This window comes from Bidens hawaiensis, unplaced genomic scaffold (genome assembly GCF_021521415.1).
Source record: "Bidens hawaiensis isolate Kalapana, Puna unplaced genomic scaffold, B.hawaiensis_p1.1 tig00031541_1, whole genome shotgun sequence".
NCBI classification, from domain to species: domain Eukaryota; kingdom Viridiplantae; phylum Streptophyta; class Magnoliopsida; order Asterales; family Asteraceae; genus Bidens; species Bidens hawaiensis.
The window spans coordinates 87,026-112,054 of record NW_027495342.1 but is presented as its reverse complement, the minus strand read 5'-3'; the positions used below and the strand labels follow the sequence as shown (position 1 = coordinate 112,054).

Genomic DNA, 25,029 nt, shown 5'->3' with positions numbered 1-25,029 from the left:
AGACGATCACTTGGATCAGTCATACCATTATACTTACCTACCGATGTAGGTATTATAGCATTAACAGGAAAGGGTGTTGTGGCAATACTTGCTATGAACTTTGATTTCTCGGCGAAATCCGCGGGACGATATGGTTTAGTAAAGTCTCGTTCCGCATTACTATGGTATTCGGTATGGCGGACTATGTCATGCGGACGGCTGCTTTTTGCCTGAGAATTCATCCTACTGTCCCCGGTATACATACTGTAGTCTCCCGGGTGATAGGATGAATCGTAACCATCAAACTCATCTAAGTAAGATGGCATCTGCATATTTATGCGAGGACGAGGACGTAGCCTCGGAAGTTCGCCAAACTCTGGTTCCGTCTTTTGACTGTAACGGGTTTGACTTCCTCGCACTGTTGGTGGAGGAGAAGGAGATCCCCTAGGGGATTCCTCATAATCCAAAGTGCGGGCGTGAAGTCGCTTGTTACGTTTTCTACGCTAGTATTCAGCCACCAAACTTTGTTGTTGCACGTGGAGCCACTCTTAAGGAGTTAAAGCTCCTCTGGATCTGGAATTACGTTGATGAGATCTAGCCATGTCAGAATCGCCTGGATCATTTTCCAGATCCAACACTGACCGTTTTCGGCGAGTTTCTTCCGTAATCCGTCTAAGGTTGCCCAATTTAGAACCCTCCGGTGCCGAGGCCCGTCCCATATCTGGGGGGTGGTACCGATTGGTATTGTGACGTTTTCTAGGGTAAAAACCCCAAGTGTTACGTCAATGTTCCGTGACCCTGGAGCTGCGACTCGCTCAAGAGTACGGCCACTTGGAGTCGTGATACGTGCAAAAACACTAAGACCCGGAGGTGCTTCTGTGTTAGTTACACGTGACTCAGTTGCAGGGGTTCCCGTCGGCCCTTCAGGAAGTTTACTCATATCAAACGAACCAAAAAACCAACGAAAACTTTTTCTGTTCTAACACAAATCACGGATGACGCCAATGAAGAAACACGGATCCACTCCTTGGGTATGGGTCCTGGATCCAATGAGTCCACAGGGTACAATACGATAATTACTACCACGATATGAGTAAGACTTCCTAAAGTCCAATGACCGGAACCTGCAAAACAGACACCGTGAGTCTCGTTACAGGAAGGACAAGAGGGGGGGTCTTCCTGTAACCACCCTCCGGCGTGAGAATCAGTAACGTTCGTAATGAAGAAAGTACTAAAGTATAAACACTAAGTGTAGTCAGAATATAGTTGAGTGAATCAATACCTCATACCACTTGACAAGGTATTTATAGCCGAAGGATGAAGGAAGACGATTGGGGCAGCTGTCCTTTTCTAGAAGATCTCTGATAGCCGTCTGGACACATGTCCTCTTTTGATAGGTTGAGCTATACGTCTCATGTGCATGAGTATAACAACCTGGACACGTGTCACCAAATGATAGGACGGATCGCACCCTGGCCATGTGCACGGTTATAACAACCTGGCCAGGTGTCCTTTATTCATTGGTTAGTATGTCACGTATTCCCCAAGTTAGAATCGTAAACCTTCTTCTAGAGAGTACTTGAGTGATGACAGCTGTCCTGCTGGCATTGCCTTCCAGTTGTTTAGGCGGACAGATGTCTTGTCCTGCGGATGACTTTTGAGGATGCCAGGATGCTTTCACGTGTGTTGTGAGGACGTTCCTCCTCACTCGTGACATGCGGGTGATCCATGTGTTCTGCGGGTGGCTTATAAGAAGATTATTTGTGACCCGCGGGTGGTACTTAAGGGTATTTGGGTCTTTTTGGTATCCTACCTCTACATTATACTTCAATAATGGATGGACGCTAGCCACAAAAAGGTATTAAGTTTTCTTTTTAAAGAGTTATTATTAAAAAAAAGACGTAGGCGTAGCATCAATAGTTATTAATAAATTTGAACGTCTATTATTGATGTTTAATCATGGTATACTAGTTTAATTTGTAATGAATGACACCTGTAGCTTTTATTTAAGGATGTGGCCCCACTTACACAAATTTTAAAAGCGTAAGAATACATATGTTTATATAAAAAAGTTCCATTTCATGTTTTGATCCATGGAATTATAAAATATGTTACCTCGAATCTTGCTTCTAAAGTATATTAAAAAACAAGGAACCTCCTAGAACAATTTTATTTAATACACTGTATCATTGAAACAATGTGAACAAAAAATATGTGGTACAAAAAGGGTTTATCAAGTCTCATCAGTTAACATGTGATCACTTGCAATCTCAAAGTTCGATTAGGCCACGCATCATCTTATCGAGCCTTACACACATATAAATTAGATCAAACCTTTTACAAAACCTACTTATTTGATTTTTTTTAGTTACCGATGCATAATAGAAAAAAGTATTTATTTATTTTGAAACCACTATAAGAAAAGTTATAAAAAACCTCTATGGCTTCTCTACTCTCGTGTTTTTTTTTTCTCTTAACTCATATCCATTTAAAAGAAAAGGATTCCATGATTCATTGTTTTATACTAAACAAAAATGAAGTCAAAAACATACTTAAGGAGTATGAAAAACAACATATTTTGAAATGTTACACTATTCAATGTACTTTACTCATTATTTCTTTTTATCACGTGTCATGTCAACAACATACCATATTTCACTCTCTTTCACACCATCAATGAAATACATCATACTTTAATCTCCACTCTTTAAGAAAATAATGACAATAACCTTTTAGTTTTAAAAATAATAAAATAACTAAAGAAAAATCAAAACTGGCAAGGGTGACTTGCGTGAAGAATCTCATGCTCAACTCCACTTTGGGCATCTACTCGAGGAAAGGGATGGTGTTCCCCGCCCCCCCCCCCCCTTCTCCACCAAAGCATCTTCCTGGTGAAAAGGAAACTATACCTATTTGTCTTAAAAACATATGCATATATGTATAAACCGATAAATACACATGTTAAACAACATAAAATAAACGCGATTGTGAAACTAGTAACATTGTCGCCCCATTAGAACTGGGCTTGGTATCTCAATTGGGCTTTTATTGTGGTGTATAAGGAATTGCATTGCCCAACATTAATTGTTATAAAAGCTATATTATATGGCGTTAGCTAAACCTATAAGAAAAGGAAATATATATGGTAATGTTGTCATCTGCACTATCCACATATTGAAAGCAAAAATATGTTGCTCTTAATATTAGAACTCTGTTTGCTATTAACATATTTACAAGCCACCTAAAATATCTATAATCATTCATGAAACTATATATACCGTGTTCTTACAAACTCTTCACCCATAAACCTTTTATCTGTTAAAGGATGTAGCTGAGTTGTCTTCTTTCCATGGATTCCCACTAAAAGCTTGATTGTTACCTAAATCCCCATCCAAGCTCATCTTCTGTACTTCTGAATATGATAATATCTTTATACTATGAACACAACTGACGCATTCACTGGAACAAACATGTTAAGTTAAAAAGTAGTTGTCAAACATATACACCATATTATTATATTGTACCAGTTTAGCCATTAGCTTGTGACTTACTCCCATGGGTCATCTCCAACAAGTAGTATGTCATTCTCATGATCAACATAAACAAGCTTCCAGTCAGTCCTTTGCGTGTCTTCTAGTTGACCTTCAATCCCAAACATGCGGGCAAGATCACATCTTAGCTCTTCATACCCTTTGTAACGTGTCACATCGATTGTTCTTCCTACTGATCCACGCTTTTGAACCTAATTCCAACTCAAACTAATATATTTATTTATTTCAACCAAGAAGACTGATAGTAAAAGGATGACGCTAATTACCTTTGTGTATGTTCGTACGCGTTGTGGATTCTGATTACCCCACATCCCGTTTCCTAAAAGACCTGAATCATTAACAACAACATCATTTGAACAACCGGGCTTGAATGATACATCAGGTAGCATCCCAAATGAGTCTGCGTTAATCTCAGCACTTGACAGTTCTATCTCAATATCTCTAGGAGCGCCAGAAAAGATGGAAAGTAAGTTTTGAGAATCAAAACCCCTCGACAATAAAGCATCAGGTGGAAAACTATCGATAATATTAGCTCCTAAATGAAAATTGTTTTCTGGTTGAATGATATCACCATCCACCCCTAAGTTTGGGATTGACAGACCTCCACCATCTAAGCAGTATGATGTCACAGTTGTGGATGCTTCCAACTGTTGATTACCAATGCCTTTGTGTTTAGGTTGATCTGGTAGTTTCACATTGGTTAACTCATGTTTGACTCTTGAATTATCTTTGGTTGGAGTTTGAGCAGATTTTGAATCAGGATTAAACATGGAATCATTCACAAAGACTTGTTGGTTGTTGTTGAGGAGGTTTGATTGGAAGTTGCTTGTGGAAGGAGATGTGGAGCAGGTGGGGGCATCAACACCATTAGAATGAACTCTTATTGGCATAGGATGGCTTTTGGGTTGACTTTGAACTTGGTTTGCTGGAAGGACTGATGTTGAAAAGTTGTTATTACCATGAAACTGCTGATGCTAGTGTGATAAAGATTGTTGTCTAGGTTGTTGAGTTTGTTGCTGGAGGGGAAACTGAGGCTCTGCGTGACTTACTAATGATACATAGGCCTTTTGCAGTAGTTGATGATGCTGCCCTGAGAGGCTTTGTTGCCTTGGTGACAAGTTATGTTGTATCAAATGTTGCAACTGTGTTTGTTGGAGGTTGCAAATTGGTTGTTCCAATTGATGCTGAAATTGTAACTCCTGGGACACAAGCGAAGCTTGAATCAAACCCCTACTATTAGCTAAATTAGTGTTTTGCTGAAGTCGGGGATTTCCTGCATGTTGTTGCGTGTTTTGTTGTTGGTGTTGCTCTTGTTGATGCATCTGCTGTTGTGGTGGTGGTTGTTGCTGACTAGTGTACACGGGATTATGTTATTGAATGTGTAACATATGTTGTTGTTGTTGTACTTGTTGAGGTTGTTGCTGTTTTTGGTTAGTATGTAACAGATGATGTTGAGTCTATGGTGGTTGTGGTTGGTTTGGCTTGTTGAAGTTGGAGGGTGGGGTAAAGGAATTTGCAGATTGAAAGTTTAATAACTTGGAAGAATCTTTGGAGGTGGGAGGGAAGATGTTGTTGCTATGATTATGCATGTTCATCCACTGGACTAAACTCAAACCAGGGAAGACGGGGGTTGAGGCATCCTTCATATCAACCCACAACATTTCTGTTACATTCACTGCAACAGGAAAATGTCAAAATATATGTAACATGTTCCTTGCACTGACACACGAGATTTAAGTTTACCTGGTTGGGGTTGTGCATGTTAGAAGAAGGGAGGGGGGCATAAGTAAAATGGAGTGACAACTAGCTCAATTTCCCACACTGAAACACGGCTTGGACATTCACCAACTGTTGATTCATCCCATCCAACCTGCCATTAACCTGCTTGCATTATATTTCTTAAAAAAACATAGCAAAGGTTGAGGTGTACCTGAAGATTGCGCCATTGTGAACCTTTCCAGCGTGCAGGAGTGAGATCACTAATACCAGTTATGGTTCCCATGTACCTTTTTATTCCTGACTCTTCGGTCTCGAACATCATTCTGAATCGCATCCCAGGTGAAACTTGAGTATACATGGCTTTGTTATACTTGGCTAGTGGAATAACAAATTCAGCAGGACTTGCCCTGTACACGCAACTTTTGATGTTTTCAACCTAATACTTATAATAATATAGTAAGATTCCAACCAACCTAGGATTGAAAAATATGGTAAATGGCCTGTTATTTGCTGCAGCATGAGCGGCGGCAGCAAGAATCCCAATGTGCATGCTGTCGCTGGAAATAACTGATGACGAGAGTGCAGGCTGCTGTCTGTTAGCCCGCCTAATTCCCAACATAAGTTGTGATTTCTCATCCCTACATTTGTTCATGTAAGCATACCGAAAAAGTTAGAAAGGATATATATTCATGCATTACACAACCTTATTGCTTCTAGCGAATACCTACCGTATGAAAAGAACAGAATCTCCCGCACAAAGTCTTTTAGAGCTCACAAACACGCTCTAACCGGTGGTCAGCAGGTGCCTCTTCGGTTGCCCTGAAACCAAGATACGCAACAGCTTGTTAATATGCTCAAAGGTTTACCTTGGATCAGTATAGAAATCTAAATAACATCACAGGACAACATACATAAAGTTGAAGTCTAATTAAGCTATTGAATATAGAAAACTATTATTATAAAGCATTAAGTATGCATCCAACACAGTTATAGTTAGGTAGTGCTTGCAAGAGGATGCAAATACACATAATCTATCCAAAATCGAACTACTTGTTTAATGTATAAGTGCCAAAGTGACAAGTTAAATATAGTTTAATGAATAGAGGAAGAAAGACGGTTTAAGACCTAGCTTTAATCAAGGAATCTATGTAATTTAGAAGTCAAATAAAAAGTCAAACTGCTGTAAATTAATCAGATTTACGACCCAACATTTTACAACAGATACACGCCTGTTAGTTAGTTAGTTAAAAATGGTTATTTAATCGTCATTTTTATAGGTACAAATACCCACCCATTTTACCAACAATATTAGTGTATGTTTCTTTTGTCATTGTGTCTCGAGTCCCTGCATCATGTGCATATTCATCTTGTTAATATTAATTATAATCCTATAATTGAATAATCGATCCGGGCAACAGAAATATTTTTACAAACCTCGATAAATATGTCTAAATGTCCATGATTGGTTATGTAAATCTCTAGCTACAAGTTCCTGAGCTGGAGGTTGCATAGAGAAATCCTATAAAAACATGTGCAGGGTGAAATCTTAATAAATGGACAACGCAGTAATATTCTTGTTGTTTGACATACAAGAGGTGGGAAAATCTTCTCAGCCGCTCGACGTGGTACGGAAAATCCACCATGGGTGCTTGTATCACTAGCTGTAAGAGTTTTACAGAAAAACTCTGCAGGCTGTTTGCTTTGCTTTAGACCCATATCAGACATGAGCAATGCTTCCTGGTCATACTGCACAATTCCACTACTTTAATGTCAAGAATCAACATAAACATATTTAGAAGCATCCAACAGACTTACTTTATTTACATGTTGAAGAGTCATTTGTGCATAGAGTTCATCAGTTTCAGCATCAGCCTAAACCAAAGCAGCAATCAATGATGTCGAAACAGCAAGTATTACTATTTATATTATTGCATAATATAATATAAGGGGAATGAATGAATGAATACATGCAAGACGACATTATGAAGCATGCAGATGAGCTTTGAAGGAAGATTGGGATAGTTTGGGATGTTTTCTGTATCTTTCTTCATGGATGCTGCAACCTTAAACAGAATAAAACACCAGTCAGTTGAATATTCTCGATCATGTGCTGAAGAAAGAAAGAACATTAAGTCTTACTTGCTCGCTGTGACCTTGCGGAAAGTAAACCACAAGACTACCTATTGGGGGCAAAGAGACTAAAGGCCCAGCACAAGCATGCCACAACTCTGAATGCATTACTTTGTAATTATTTGATATACCTCCTGATACTTACTGATACTGATTAATTAACACAAAAACAACAGATAACAATTTGTACCAATATCTAAATTACTTTTTATAAATATATATAAGATGGGTGGGTTCCTGGCAGGTAAGCTAAATGCAAAAGATATAAGAGAAAGCATAAATGCAAAAGATATGTAATGGCCATGACGAGGACCTACCCGGCCACAAATATGTGAAGTAGCAGTCATGGACTCGACTTGCCCAGAAAGTAAAAAATGATCTTCCTCTAATTCTAATCAAATTGAAATTGAAAAAAGAAACATGTTATAGTATATATACCTTGTACCGGACATATTACAGTATATATTATGTATATATACCTTGTACCGGATAACAACGAACGTACGTACGTACCATTTGACTCTGCTTTCATTTTCAAAACGCCATGCATAAAGAAACTTTACTCATTGATTACAAATTCACCGGTGAAAGAGTAAAGAAGTGGCAGCCGGGAAGCTTAAGGTGGATGTCGCTTTATACTTGTAAAATATAATATATTATATATGGCGGTGGTGGCTGGTGTAGGAATCTCCAAAACCACACTACTCTCTGCCTGCCTTTATAACTTACTTTACTTGTCCTCATTTTCCCTTTAGTTTTCCTTATTATTATTATTATTATTAAACTCTTTCATTCCCTTCAAAAAGAAATCTTTTGTTCTACTTCTAGCTATTAATTTACTTTTATAACTATTCTAAATATTAAACAAAATTACACACACATATATGTGTGTGTATTAAACCTTTGCTCACGTACAAGGAGTAGTGACTAGTGACTTAAGTTCGACAATAACAATGCTCAGTACTACTAGGTAACTCTCTGATGAATTTTCCATTAATACAGTTATAACTGTCATAATCTTTCACGAAGGGTTGCACTATAATGAGAATTAAAAGGTTATAAACCTATGTATGTATGTATGTATGTATGTATTATTATTATTATTTTAAAATTTTTTAATTGTATGTTAATGTATATTTGAATCTAAAATATCACACTTCAAATAAAATAAATAGCAATCATAATAATTTGAATGGGTGACCGTATATATGAGGGTTGGAACATAAGAGTTCAATCTCATGATTGCTATTTCAATATATCATGTCACAGATCTTTTAATGTTATATATAGAAACAGCTAGACTACGTACGTACTTTGACAACATATAACTCTTCACTTGGAATTAATTTTGTATTTACATCATAATCATAATTAACCAATATATGTAAGTGGTTTTTAGATATTCAAATAGTTATCCTATATAGGGTTGAATTGGACATATCACATATGTCTCCTTCATCTCCCCACGCATCTCCACTCATGAGTCATGACCCACAACACTCACTAATGAATGCATCACATCCCATCTCATGACATTCCATAATAGCAGGTGTCACACTTTTTACTCTTCACATCTATTATGTATGTACATACTCCCTCCGTCCCATTATAAGTGTCCTAGTTTGAATTTTCAAGTCTTTCTTTTGCAACGTTGACCGTAAATATTTTTGTTCGTGTTATATAATACTTGATGAAAATTATATCAATGTAAAATACGTTTAAAACCTAATTCATTCATATATTTTACATCAAGTATTATATAACACAAACAAAAATATTGTTGGTCAAAGTTAAACAAGAAAGACTAAAAAAATCAAACTAGAACATTTATAAACCTAGGGAGTATATATTACATGTAAAATTAAACCTAATCCACCAATAATATGATTAGTAGACGGTGATATACTAATTGAAACAAGAAATAAATCATAAATCATATGTTGTTGATATGCAAGATTTGAAATTAATATCATGATGTGTGGTACTTTTGTAATTCAGTGAAACAGTATGTGCAAATCAACAATTGAAAACATAAAAAGGATGCAACCGCAAATACAATTTCGTAAAAAAACTATAAAAAAAATAATAAATTGATGGATACAATACGCAATTTATAAAATTAACGGATGGTGTTTTCGCAAATAAGCAAAATGATAACAGTTTAGCAAATATATTGGTGATTACACTACATGTATTACTAAGTATACTTTGGTGTGTGCGTTGTTAATCACACTACGTAGTGACATGACTATTACTTTAGTTGTATTGAGATCTCGTTTGAATTTGATTTTCATTAGAAGCAAAAGATGTTTTAATTGTGATACCTTATTTGGACAGATAAATTTACCCCTATGGGTCACAAACTAAATAATATGTATTGGAACTAAGTATAACGTACTGATATCTCAAATTTAGCCGGGTAGATGTGAAATTAACAAACTTTAAGGGATGTATGAAATTCTCTCAAGTACAAGCAAGGTTGGAAAAGTCGCTAATCGGACCCTAGGCGGCCGACTGGGGAGTTGGGTTTACTCGGAGTACTCGGACATGGTAAATATAAAGAAAATTAATTTTTGGGTATTATATATATATGTCAAATATCATAAGTTTACTAATATTTATAACAAAATAGGTGAATATCAATATAAATAAAAGAAATATATTTTTAAATAATAAAATATTCTAAAAGTTACTGATCATTAATTAAAAAAATGATATTTTTCGTTAATATTATTGAAATACGAAACATGTTTTATTTTTCTGAGTCAAAATCGGTCCAAGTTCACCGATAAGATGTGGTTATGACTGAGGTTGACCACATTTGACCTATTCTTAGTAACTAGACAGATTTACATAAACTAACATCGGCAACATACATTGTAGCGAGTACTCGGAGAGTACTCGGCCTTGTAATCCTACATTTACATCATTGAGTACAAGTACAACACCTCACCCGATTAAACAATAAATATTTTCCCTTTATATATATTATTATTATATATATAACATTCACGTCCTAATTATTCAGCCACATGGGAATCAAAATCATTTCATATAATCATACTTTCTCTTACACCTAGATCATAATAATAACCAACTAGTTATTTATAATTTTGGTTCTGTTAGAAGAAAAATAAAATGTAGAATTTGAGAGTAAAAAAATGCAAAGTATTAGAATTATTGGGTTGTGGAGCTTAGTATTATTTTATTGATTAGGATTGGGCCATGGTTTTAAATAGTGGGGCAGCCCTGGTGATGCTCAAGTTTAAACTAACATGAACAATCAAGTCCAAGCTACATACGTGCCTTATCATCGATCACCACTTGCTAGCTATCATCTTTTTTGGGGCATGAGACTGCACCACCACATAAATATCAACCATGGATTATGGATATGGAAGTCGCTAGCATGCAATAATTAACATGGAAGTTAATCATGTTATTGGACAACTAAAGAGCGACCTTAACTCTTTCGTGCATCTAGTACGAACGGCAATATTAATTTCCTTTTAGGATTGAAAACAAAACTTCTATGCCCATCAATAATAATTATTAATATTATACTAGTGACTCAGTGTGACAGAATGGATGGTGAAATTAAGTTTTTGCAATTAAAATACTTTCTTAGTACTATAAAATAATATAGAATAATACCCTTTACAAAATATTAATTTTTTGCAATTAAAATGCTTTCTTATTACTATACAATTATATAGAATAATACCCTTTACAAAATATATTTATTGAAAATATGAAATAAATGTTGAAACAAATGTGAAAGAGTCTATTTTTAAGAATATCGTATAATATTTTCAATAGTGCTTTTGGTTACAAAAACTTGAAAAACTAGTAGAGTTAGGGTTCGTGTATTATGCATTTAACCATTTGTGGTATTATATATTTGTTCTTTCACCTCACCGGATGGCCAAACAAACCAGGCCAAAAAATCTATAAGCAAGTGATAGACGTCTGCACACTAACTTAAAAATAAAAGCTCCCATACATATTATCATCCTGGATGTTCATGTCATCTCGTCCATAGCACGCCCTTATAGATTTGGTTGACTCTTATATGGACTAATTAACTAGGTAAAGAAAAACATAACATAAAATGTCCAAACTTCAAAGCAACATAATTTGGCTAGGAGGGCCAATTGCCATACTTGAATTCCTTCAAGTGTTCGATTTCATCATTTGAGAATTTTTACAAATTTAATCAATTTTCAACCTTTTCCTTTTTACCCTTAAACGGGTACATCATTGATTAACATAATTTGTGCGTTTATTTTTGTATTAACTAATTTACGTGTCTATTAATGTATTCAATTTGCGTATTTAACTTCTAGTTCTTAATTTGAAATTTTAGCGATACCTACCAGAATTAGAACCTATTGCTTGTAAGGAACATAATATAGCCGGCTAGTCGGGTGAGGAGAAGAGATATGACATGATGGAGAGAGATGATTAGGATGGAAGACTTGATTTTAATTCCAAAATCGATAAGAAATGTTATAGCAAACTCCACCACCGAGAAAGAACCCAAGCCTATATCCGTCTTAATTCATAAGATATATTAATGACCGGTACTAATATAATTTGTCATGATGGTGCATACTCACAAAACACTATTCAGTTTGTCAAATTAAAGTGATTTTAGTTTTGTTTAAGTACACTATACAAGATTTAGACTTTTAGTTTTGTTTCATACTATATGTAATTTTAAACTAATCTTATATTTGTAATCTTTTATATTATTTAAGCAAGGTATTTCTCAATCACAACATACTTGTTTTAAAAAAGAGAGACAGTAATCACTAAATTTGAACCTTTGAATTTGTGTACTGAATCAATATCCAAACACATCTCTTCTGTTGTTTCCAAATTTATTCGTTCATTTAGCCGATTTGAACTATATAAGATAATTTAAACATTTGAATGAATTCCATGATAACTAAATCAAATATTGAGCACTTTTATATATATGTTAAAGAAAGAAAGACATTGTGTAAACAAACGAATGATAGACTTGTTGTTTTCATGTCTACCTGAGTGAGATCGATTACAAAAGGTTTGATTGAATGAATTAAAGAGTCTGAAGCACCTTCAAGGTCTCATCAATGTGTTTCTCAGGCTGAAACTGGTTGTTGTAGATAAGCTGAACGACCCCGTTCTTGTCAAGAACATACGTCTGTCGGCCAGGCAATGTACCGAAAAGATCAGACGGGACTCCCCACTCTTTTCGCACTTTGTTACCCTCATCGCTCAGCAATGTAAACGGGAGCCTGTATTTTTTGGCAAATGCCTGCGCGCATAGTAATAGTAATAATGAGGGAGGATGTCTTGGTTAAACAAGTAACAGAAGATGATGATGAAAGTGAGAGGTTTTGGCCATGGAGGAAGTTGGATTTGAAAGAAACAACATTAACATGAGGTGGTGGTTGTCGATTACTCTGGAGCACAGAGGGAAGAAGAAGAAGGGCCTTTGCCAAAGACGCCATTAATTATAATTTAATTTACTATACTTTTTTGGCATATGAAATGAAGAGATGATGATGATGATGATGATAGGGTGAATGAGGACAGGACAGGATAGGATAGAGATGTTCAACGAAACCGGTTTCTGGAACTGAACCGGTGGACCCGAACCAGTTCCTACCCGTTTTTTGTAGGAACCGGACCCTATCTGATTCAACCCAATGATCCGTGACCGGTTCTTGCATTTCTGAGTGGGGGCGGGTAGGAACCGGAACCGGTTCTGGAACCGAACCATCCGGAACCGGTTCCTAACCGGTTCTAGAAGATATTGCAAACAGAATGCACAAAGACCTAACATATCTTCTAATCTTCTAATATGAAAGATGATTTAGATCACTTAAAGACGATTTGACCATCTTAAGGTTAATTATGAACATGCATCACCTATCATTTAATACACGTGCCTTGTATACTGAAATTCATATAAGCTCTTTATTGACTTAAGAATTTTCTACTAGTTTAGTTTAATTAGACATGGTATGCTCAAATGATCGACGATTGAGCTCGAATGACGATGAACCGCCCATCGGCCATGGTTCTTCTGCTACTTGGCTATTCAAATTTCAATAAGATCCTTGTTAGATACATCGACTTGTATGACATTGCGTCGACTACATATGTTCTTTTTATGAAATTCTTCAATTTTTGATGTTTGTTTGAGTTGATTTTATCTTTACAAGCTATTAATGATGGACTATGCATTAGCCATCCCTCTGGTTCTATATATCATGATTTTCTTTTCACTTGTTTGATCTTTTGAATACTTATTATGATGATTTAAGAATATAGAATATGAATATAAATTTAATTATTTATATCTATGGATATTTAGTTAAAAATTATAATCTCTCTAACAAATCAACTGATGCATGGAACATATTCCACTAAAATTGTTTCTAGTTTTAGATTTGAATAATTGTCACTATGAAACAATTAGCTAGTGACTCTGGGAACGATCACTAATGGTGGCATTTTAGCCTTAGGAACAAACATATATTTGCAATTCTGTATTCTAGATAAATCAATGTAACACTTCTAAAGGTCAATATTACACCTATATATAAACTTTTCAATAAAATGTTTTAATGACATTATTTCACTAAGATTTCCACTATAACTTTTTCAGCATAAAAAACCCTGACGTTTTCACGCTAATCTACGAAATCATCTAAATCGCAGATTGTGATGATTGATGAACAAATTATCTTGAAAAGGTTATGATGGGAAACCATAAAAACAAGATTTTAACATGATACCACTTACCACCACATAAAGATTTTATTTGACGAATTTCTATGAAGTACACCCTAAAAGCATTGTACTTTTAAGACTATAAATCGCAAACGAAAAACGAAAAAAAAAAAATTTTTACACTGTAACCGGTTGGAACCGGTTACGGTACAGGAACCGGGTTAGGAACCGGTTAGATAGGTTAGGGGTCAGAGGGTGGGAGAACCGGTTCGGTTCCCTAACCGATTCGAGCCTGGAACCGGTTTAAAAGGGGGTTTTGAATATAGGAACCGGTTAGGAACCGGTTCCGGTTCCTAGTCCCAAACCGTTTTGAACATGGCTAGGACAGGACACTACACCATATCTAGTTTCATCCGACTTAAGTCACGTACGTGGATGCATCTCATCCAACTAAATCTAGAACTAGACTATACCTCTTAACTGAATGGGCCTGGCCCAACAGGTTTCTGTCACTCAAAAATTAGCTTCTTAATTGTAAATACTAGCTTCTTTATGAGTTTGCATATCTAACATGATCGAGCTGTAACAGAATTATTAAGACAAAATGTTAGTAGTTGCTTATCTCTTTAGTTGTTGTGAAGATTTTAATTCTATCTGGATAGGAAATGTTACTTGTTTGACAACTCAAAAATTAAGTAAAACGAAACCAAATCTAAGGATTCAAAGATGACTCTAGTAAAAAGGTAAACATGTATGCTAGAAACCAAATTAAAGCATATTTAGTAAATTACAAATTTCATTCTTTATGTATACATTGTATATTCCCAGCATCAAGCAATTACGTTTCTAATCTTTATGTCTACACTAGAAAATTTTAAACTAAAGGGTTTATAACAACACTATATGGCCTTTCAGAAATAATAATAATAATAATAATAATAACACTACACGTACGTCCTCTGCTCTAACTATTGTTAAAATTTTTTGTTAACTACATATAAAATTACTAACATGACCTTACCAATTATAGCCTATCAATAAAAAAAACTTGAAATCGCAAGATATATGAAAAAAAATTACTAAATAAAAAGCAATAAATAATAAACAATAAATAAAGTTTTCATCCCGTTACCTAGAGGGTCCTGAGCCCCCACTCTATCCACCCTTATTACTTATCTCCTATAATACTAAGGTTGTGTTTGTTTTTGCTTATAAGGTCTTCAAGAAACCTATGTTTGTGGGCGCACAAACATAAGCTCTTAAAGACTGTTTGTTTAAAAAAAAAAGATCTGAAAACTGCTTATTTGATCTTAAAAAATAAGCTTTTTTCAACATCTTCACACTTCTTAACATCATACCAGGTACTAACACCCAATGTCCAACACCACCGCCACCCACCGTCCGCCACCACCACCACCATCCACCGTCCGCTGCCACCACCACCATCCACCGTCCGCTGCCACCACCACCCACCACCAACATCCACCACCACCATCCATCGTCCGCCGCCACCACCACCGTCCACCACCACCACCACCTACCGTCTGCTATCACCACCGTCAATCACTCACCACACCACCGTTTACCACCCACCACTCACCACCACCACCCCGTCGGCCACAACCACCACCATCCACCACCACCCGCTACCGCCACCACCCACCGTCCGCCACCACCACCACCACCACCCCGCCACCACCATCCACCACCACCCGCCACCGCCACCACCCACCGTCCGCCACCACCACCACCACCCCGCCACAACCATCCACCACTACCATAGTCCACCACCCACCACCACCGTTCATCACCACCACCACCCATTGTCGGCCACCATCCCAGTCCACCACCCACCACCACAACCGTCCATCACCACCACCCACCGTTCACCGCCTACCACAATTGTCTACCACCACCCACTTCCATAGTTCGTACACCACTACCAATTATTTTAGCAGTCTATAAACATTAAATGACTTTTATCTACTGTAATATATATGATAGGTATCCACTTTTCAGCTTATGCAGACGATATCCAGTTTATAAAACAAACAGTATTATATTTTCAGATTGCAGACCTTCAGATCACATCTTCAGTTGCAGACATTAAATCAGATGAAATCAGATTGCAGACAATTTTTGTCTTCAAAAACAAACATCACCTAAAACTCGACAAATTTATATATCTTGATCTCTCTCATTCTTCCATTTTATAGTTGAAGTAGATCAAAAGACAACTAAGAGAGAAACTTAAAAACTTTCATGTGCTTCCTTGCAAATTCTTGTATTAAGGTGATCACCATCTTAGTGAGACCAATACACCAATTTAAGGTAATAATTACCTTGCTTTAGTAAGATGTTTATAAGGTATCACCACCTACGTACACCACTAGTGAGACGTTTGTATGCCATCGGACGGTGGTCTCTGCCATTTACAGAGACAACTAGTGAATCATGTTGCTTGACTGGAGGATAAAGGAGAAGAGTATTCCATAATCAAACAAATAATTAAATTTTTTTTAAGAAATTCGTTCACCCTTTTTATTTTCTACATAAATCTTAAAAGAAACAATAGATTTGATCTTTATAGTCTTTATTTATAGCAATGGATAAATAGAACATTTTAAAATCATTGTTATGAAATAGGGCGTGTATAAACCATTGTTGGAACTTGGAAGTGATGCTTCGTAGTTAAACATCTTGTTTAACAAAGTGTGGCTTCTCTGGAGTTGGTTAATATGCAGGAGTTACTTCTCCGCAATAGTAGAGTACTACGCGATGAATGAACTATGTAAGGAGTTGTGTACTACAGATGAAATGTTTGTTTTTCTGATTGTTGTACTACATGTGAGACTTTACTCTTGATTAATTGTTCATTATGGGGAATAAACTTCAGGGGGTGTTTTGTACTTCCTGAAAAATAGTTTGTTAGTGTCCGACAACAGGCAGCTAGGATATGCAAGGGCTTGTTTTATTCGTTCAATTTGATTTCACTTATGTATCGGTTCATTCTAGTTTCTTTCATTTTTTGGTATTCAACAAAAATGTGTTAACCCTAATTCAATTTGGGATTCATGGTGTGTTGGTCTAGCTCATAATCGATGTTGAGTTTGTGTTATTCGGTGTTAATCGATACAATTTCCACTGATTTGTTAACAACTATCATAGAGTTTGTATTTATTGATGGAATTGTGTGATTATATTTTATATAACGCATATTTGCTTCCTATAATTCAAACTATGCTCGATTGGCAAATACAATATGGAAATGGCAAAACTAATTTCAACTACGTATGCGGGTTCTAACTTAACGAAAACTTAACCTGATGTTTGTGTTTTTGGTGACATGGGCGCTTAGTTGTCATGATTATTTTACCCAATATATATACTCTTTAGACTTCACTTATATTAGTAGGACTGGTTAAGAGATAACTCAGCGGTTACGTCATTAAAAACAAACTTATGGTTAAGTTTCCGTTAAGTTAACACTCACATGTGTAGTTGGGATTATTTTTTGTCATTTCCATAGTAAGTCTTGTATTTGTCAGTCTGACATAGTCTGGATTATATGAAGCTAATTTGCCTTTATATAATTATGTTTTAGGAATTATATAATACAACCATAAAATGTTTGGTGTGCAATTGTTCACTCTTTGAGAATATGTATTTGTTTGTAAACAAGCAACACGCCTCTTCTTGGCTCATTTGTTATTTGTTTGGTAGTGGTCGTTTCTTTGATTAACAAATGGTATGGTTGACAAACAAATAAATTATTTTATTTTAACTTAAAATCATATGGTGGAGGAAGAAGACAAAGTAAACGATTTATATTTATCTCTCGCACATGGCTGTCGCATTCTAGTCCTATTGATGCATGAACCTTAGAACATATAAAAAATATCAACCCCCCCCCCCACCCCCCCCCCCCACCACCTTACATAGCCCTAACTTTATTGTCTCTTAATTTAATTAAAAAAAAGAACAAATATATCTTAATAAGCTTAACCAAACCTATTGGTTGATATTAATCAATACTTATATTTTATCTAATAATAATTATAACTTTTACTTTTGTTAACAATAACAATCCTGGTAGCATACATGTCATATATTTATACTTAATTTTCACTGGATATCTTTCACAATAATAATTTTGAACGATATGGAGAAACGTGCTAGCGAAATCAAACATTAAATGTAAATTGAAAGTAAAATCTTGAATAACTATGCTACCATGATTGCTCTTTGCAACAAAACTGACAATTGAGATTATCGTTAGCCAAAGTGTAAGTATTAATTGTTATTGGTCAACAAGTGGTAGTTGAATTAATAAAATCAAAATATTAGAAAGAGATTATATGTTGGTTATTATTCACATATCTTTTGTGTTATTGACCCACCCGTTACCCTCCTTCACATTCTAGTTGGTCCAAATATGAGTCGGTAGTTTGTAGCAACTGAAATTCACTAGATAAAACGGAGTGGGACGTTTGCACAATATATAATGATAGGCAAATTAGAGTTATGGTGTATAGTCTAACTCCAGTGAGTTGAACAAGAGTGGCGATTATTAATATTTCTTGAGTTTAAGTGAAGTGAACCTATTGCTTATCCTTTCTTTATTAAGGAAAAGAAGAAAAAATAAAAAGACAAAAAGATGTGAAGAACCTGGGGTTTTGTCTATGTTCATCTCCTATTAGAATTTAGAAGAGGCCCAGTGAGATTATCTTATCTTAATCTCAATCTCAATCTCTCTCCATTTTCGTTAAAGATTCCAATCATGATTTTAATCAGACATGAATTATAATGTCTCTTTTATTTTATTTTTTTTGTTTTTTTAAGATTTCAATCATTTACTAAATCCTAAGCCTGATTTTAATCATACTTGTGTCTCTCTTATTTTATTTTAAGGTTTCAATCATTTACTAAATCACAAGATGGAACTAATTAAAAAATATAACATGCTCTACATATAATATTTATTAAAAAAAGGAAGGTTTTTATGATTGTGAAGAGACAACCAACAATTGTGCCCCAACATCCAAAAAGTAGCTACATACACTCAATGAAATATTAATCAACAACTAATAGACACCAGACCAGACCAGACCAGACCAGACCAGACCAAATCTCAAATGGGTATATCCTCCAACTTGTCAGTATCACCAACCTGCCTGCCAGCCATACTCAACAACAATGTGCATGGTCCCCACCACCCCAAACATGCTGTTTTTTTCTATCCTATGTACACACATATATAATGTCAAGCATACAACCCAATATTTCTCTCATACATTCCTTCCCACTTTTGCTCATCATATTCATATTCATATTCATATTCATATTCATCTTCATCTTCATCTCATCCATATATATAATATTAAGATGGCTAGAGGTAAGCTAACAAAGCTTAAATCGGTGCTCAAGAAATGGCACTCCTTCGGTAAGCCTAGCAGCAGCAGCAGTAGCAGCAATAGTGCCATTGTGGCCAACTACCATAACCCTGATCAATGCCATGCGGTCTATGTTGGCAAGTCAAGACGCCGCTACTATATAAGCTCAGAGGTGGCGGAGCACCCGGTGTTCCAGGAGCTGCTAGAACGTTCTGGTGACAGGGACACGGTGGATTGCGAGGTGGTTCTCTTCGAACATCTCTTATGGATGCTTGAAAACGCGGACCCCCAACCGGACTCTTTAGAAGAGCTCGTGGACTTGTATGCTTGCTAGCTAATTCATTTATTTGTTGCTGGCTGGCTGGCTGGCTTAATTTGTTTTCAAATTCTCATACTATACTACATACAATATATTTTTTTTCTGTAACCCCTAGCTAATTGTATTAATTTGTAAGCTGCTAGTGCTTCCCATTTGTGGATGTATGGTGTACATGTAGGGGTATGGTACTAAACCCGGCTTACGACCTTAATTTATTATATCTGGCTTATTTTATTATGTGGACTAATACAATATTATTGGGCTGAGGGGGTTTTGTGGAGGTAACCCTAACTGGGCTAGGCCCATTAGGGTACCATGATGGTGGCCATGAGGCTCCCTATATAAGGAGGTCTCCACCTCCTTATTAAGGGTTGTTGTTGTTCTCAATAAGAGCCACCACCATAACCATTTTTGTGTCTGTAAACAAGAGATTCTCGAGATTTCTTAGCAGTCACCTCCACACCCCCAAAAAAGTCATTGCAGATCTCAAGCTACCGGAGAAGAAGATGAAGTTGTGGTTCGTTTTATCTCGAACACCGAGGAACATCGTCTTGGATCAGGTCAGATTCATTTCATGTTTCTTCATTGGCGCCATCCGTGGGACCGGCAACGAGCTACCCTTCGATTTTCGTCTCGGTTCTCAGATCTGTTCATCCATTATTTCAGATCTGTGATTCTTTTTTCTCCCAAGAAAAATCCAGATCTGGAAGTTTACAGAAAGATGCTTCAAGATTTGTTTCATTAAAACTCAAAAAGATCCATAGAATTAAAAGATGCTTCCAGATCTGTGCAAAAATGAAGCTGAAAAAGATTTGTAGATCCAAAAATCTTTCAGATTTGTCTGCTTTATAAACAAGAAAAGAAAAAAAAAAAGCAAACTATTAAGTCTAATATCTATCTTACCTCGCTCGCGCGAGACAAGACACACATTAGACTGGGGGGGCTTGAAGGGGTATGCACCCGCCTTAACATCGAGCGGAGCGGGTCAACCCACAAGATATAGATAAGAGGCTTGAAATCAGGATATCATGAAGACACAAAGCCAAAACCTATGCTCGTGGCGCATATCACATATGCTCACGCATCACATATGCTCACGCATCACATATGCTCACGCATATCACATATGCTCACGCATCACATATGCTCACGCATATCACATCTGCGCGTGGCGCATATCACATATGCTCACGCATATGCTTACGCATATCACATGCTCACGCATATCACATCTGCGCATGAAACATCTGCGCGTGAGAATAAAGAGAAGACCTTGCGCATCCCCGGGATAGGCGCATAAAGGACAACACAACAAATGAGACAATAGTCTAATCTAAATCAGGATAAGGACAACCATGATTGTACTCATCAGACAACATTCCAGAAGACAACATGTGGATTGGAGGACGACTCCATGCCTTTGGTTTTGCGCAGAAGACTTCGCCGCCATGCATACGCGCCCACAAGTCACCACTCCGCCGCCATGCAAGGGCACTGCGGAGGATCAAGATTCTGTTACCATGCATGCGTGCCACCGGAGATCAAGTCTCTGCTTCCATGCATGCACAGTGCCGAAGATCAAGACTTTGCAGCCATGCATGCGCGCTCGCGAGTCACGACTCCGCCGCCATGCATATCCACTGCCAAGGATCAAGTCTGCTTCCATGCATGCACACTGCCGAAGATCAAGACTTCGCCGCGATGCATGCGCGCCCGCGAGTCACCACTCCGCCGCTATGCATGCGCACAGCCGCGGATCAACATTCCACCACCTATGGAAGATCCCGCGCACATGGAACGCAGCACAACTTAGAAAATGTCTATGTAAAAGTTGTCAAGTTCGTAATCAAGTCTTTTTAAGCCATTATGAATAATGATACGCTCTATTTTTTCTTAACATGCGTTCTATTACCTTTTGCATACATGTTTCACACTTCCCTTTATTAATTTTGAGCAATATGACAACATTGTATTGACATCAAACTAAATAAAACGAAGTAAAACATACATGCGCGAGCTTCAAGCTCAGACGCGTTAACGAGTTTTAACTCTAAAACGTTAGGGCCTTAACCCAATAATATGAGCCTTAGCTCAAATTACTCATAGCATCCATCCTACGTATTGCGCGGCTGGACCATAAAAATACCTAAGCACAAGGCAAAGCACATGCGCGCTCAACTCCCGCCATGCATGCACGCTCAACTCCCGCCATGCACATGCGCGCTCAACTCCGGCCATGCATGCGCGCTCAACTCCCGCCATGCATGCGCGCTCAACTCCCCGCCATAGCGGGTTGCATGCGCGCTCCCGGCGATTACTCTCCGCCACAGCGGGTTGAATGCGCGCTCCCGGCGATTACTCTCCGCCACAGCGGGTTGCATGCGCGCTCCCGGCGATTACTCTCCGCCATAGCGGGTGGCATGCGCGCTCCCGGCGATTACTCTCCGCCACAGCGGGTTGCATGCGCGCTCCCGGCGATTACTCTCCGCCACAGCGGGTTGCATGCGCGCTCCCGGCGATTACCCTCCGCCATAGCCCCCGCATGTCAACTTCAATCAACCGCGGATCAAAATCGCTCCCCGCGGATCAACTATAATCTCATGCGGGTCATTTTTTGCTTCCACGTTGCGAATGAAGCTTTATGAACGCTAAGGGTCAACTTTAGCTTCCGCAATCAACTTCTGCTTCCGCAAGCAAAGTTCCCGCGTGGCGTTATCAAAGCCTCAAGGGTCAACTTCTGCTTCCGCAAGCAAAGTTCCTGCGTGGCGTTATCAAAGCCTTAAGGGTCAACTTTAGCTTCCGCAATCAACTTCTGCTTCCGCAAGCAAAGTTCCCGCGAAACAAAGGCACAATCAAAGCCTCAAGGGTCAACTTTAGCTTCCGCAATCAACATCAACCTCCACGCCGTTCGCGAAACAAACAAGCCGCATGCGTGCTCCGGCGATTCAACTCCGCCATAGCATGCCGCAAGCGCTAAATAATAATTGGCGGATCACATTGTGAACTCCCGCGGATCAATGAATAACTAGCGGGCAACTTAAATGTTGGAAGAGACCAACCTCACATACCGCGAGTCACTAACACGCAACCGCGGATCAAATCTGACCTCCGCGGGTCATGGCGAGAAACTCCAGCAGCTTAAGTACAACCTCCGCGGGTCACAAGAAAGCTTTCGCGGGTCAAGCCCAGCTTTCGCGGATCACATGTACGCTCTGAGCAAAGAAATGGCCGGTCAGGTACGGCTCCCGCAGGCCAAGTTAAAGCTCCGACACGATCACCGCGGGTAACATACGCGCCAAACTTAAAGGTTGGGAATCCTCATAAACCCATAAGGCCACGCGCCAAACTTAAAGGTTGGGAATCCTCATAAACCCATAAGGCCACGCGCCAAACTTAAAGGTTGGGAATCCTCATAAACCCATAAGGCCACGCGCCAAACTTAAAGGTTGGGAATCCTCAAACCCATAAGGCCACGCGCCAAACTTAAAGGTTGGGAATCCTCATAAACCCATAAGGCTACGCGCCAAACTTAAAGGTTGGGAATCCTCATAAACCCATAAGGCCACGCGCCAAATTTAAAGGTTGGGAATCCTCATAAACCCATACGGCCATCGGCCGCGCGCCAAACTTAAAGGTTGGGAATCCTCATAAACCCATAAGGCCACGCGCCAAACTTAAAGGTTGGGAATCCTCATAAACCCATAAGGTCACGCGCCAAACTTAAAGGTTGGGAATCCTCAAACCCATAAGGCCACGCGCCAAATTTAAAGGTTGGGAATCCTCAAACCCATACGGCCATCGGCCGCGCGCCAAACTTAAAGGTTGCGAATCCTCATAAACCCATACGGCTTCGCGCCGAATACAAGACCGAACGCGGCTCCGCTCCGCTCAACACGCCATCATGATTAAACCTCTTATAACCCGAAACAAAGTATACATATGCAAAAAGGTACATTTGGGTAATGTCATTGCGCCACCACGAGTACACGCCACCGCGGATAACCATCCGACCGCCATGGTGCATGCCACCATGCATGAGTTCCACAGCTATGAAGCAGCAGCGCGCCATCACGCATGCGCGCTGGCGCCGAGCACCGCACCACCGCGATCCAACACCTCGCCACCGTGCATGCGCATCGCTAAACAACACACCGCCATCATACTTGCGGATCAACACTAAGCAATCACGTCACAAAAGAACATGCGTGGGCGCCGTCGCGGAACAACACCGCGTCATTATGGATGGGCGCCTCCAAAAATTTGGTCTCTTGCATCCGCATCACTGTTCAAGCGGGAAGACATGAAGGCCGCCATCACGAAGATCACCATGCTTGTTATTTGTATTCCGTTCACGGCGTGTCAACCGCTTTCTCATGCGCGTAGGCGGACAAAAACAGGCACAGCGGATTAACACCCGCCACCGCGGATCAACATTCTGCCACCGCAGTCGCAGATCAACCCTTCCGCCACTCTACATGCGCACCGCCATGATGCTTGCGCGCAGTCGCGTATCACATTCCACCACCTATGAAAGATTCCAACGCCATGCATGAGCACGCAACCCTTCGCCGTGCATGCGCGCTCAACTCTCCGCCATGCATGCGCGCTCAACTCGCCGCCATACATGCGCGCTCAACTCGCCGCCATGCATGCGGGCTCAACTCGCCGCCATGCATGCGGGCTCAACTTTCAGTCGCTATGCATGCGCGCCCGCGGATCACCACTCCGCCGCCAAGCATACGCGACCTTGGATCACCACTCCGCCTCCATGCATGCGCGCACCTCAGATCAACACTCCGTTAGATGAACACCGATCACCGCGGATCATTATGAACGCCGCAGGTCACCTACGAACATTCGCAAGTCACTAATGCAAGTCAGTGGATCAAAACAACGTAAGTCGCCTCTGCAACCTCATGAAAGCTCCAGCATCGGCGGCCACGCGCCAAACATAAAGATTCGGCTACAAGTCGCACAAGCACCTATGACATTATTATTATTATCTGGCCGTTTGTGCCTCCATTATTATTTTGAAGACAAGCCGTGATAGTCATCCTGCGTAGAAGAGGCTCTTGTGGGCTAGTCATTATCATCATATTATAGCTCATAAGCCGCAACTCGCGCATGCTTCATTATTTTATAGCTCGTAAGTCGCCTCGCGCGCAAGCTTCATTATTTTTATAGCTCGTAAGTCGCCTCGCGCGCAAGCTTC

General features: G+C 38.8%; 1 protein-coding gene and 1 pseudogene across 2 annotated transcripts; one reads left to right on the top strand and one right to left on the bottom strand.

The window, feature by feature from the left end:
* Nucleotides 1-2,549: 2,549 nt before the first annotated feature.
* LOC143582380 (auxin response factor 19-like) lies at nucleotides 2,550-7,626 on the bottom strand (annotated as a pseudogene). Its single transcript, XR_013143960.1, has 13 exons — nucleotides 7,389-7,626; nucleotides 7,217-7,312; nucleotides 7,065-7,121; nucleotides 6,840-6,995; nucleotides 6,684-6,768; nucleotides 5,978-6,068; nucleotides 5,723-5,887; nucleotides 5,461-5,656; nucleotides 5,238-5,400; nucleotides 5,009-5,205; nucleotides 3,797-4,894; nucleotides 3,531-3,721; nucleotides 2,550-3,438 (listed from the first exon to the last, which is right to left on the bottom strand). The product of XR_013143960.1 is annotated as an auxin response factor 19-like (transcript).
* Nucleotides 7,627-19,490: 11,864 nt separating this feature from the next.
* On the top strand, nucleotides 19,491-19,832 carry LOC143582379 (auxin-responsive protein SAUR77-like). Its single transcript, XM_077064962.1, has one exon. It carries the CDS (start codon nucleotides 19,491-19,493, stop codon nucleotides 19,830-19,832), a length of 342 nt encoding a protein of 113 aa, XP_076921077.1.
* Nucleotides 19,833-25,029: the final 5,197 nt, after the last annotated feature.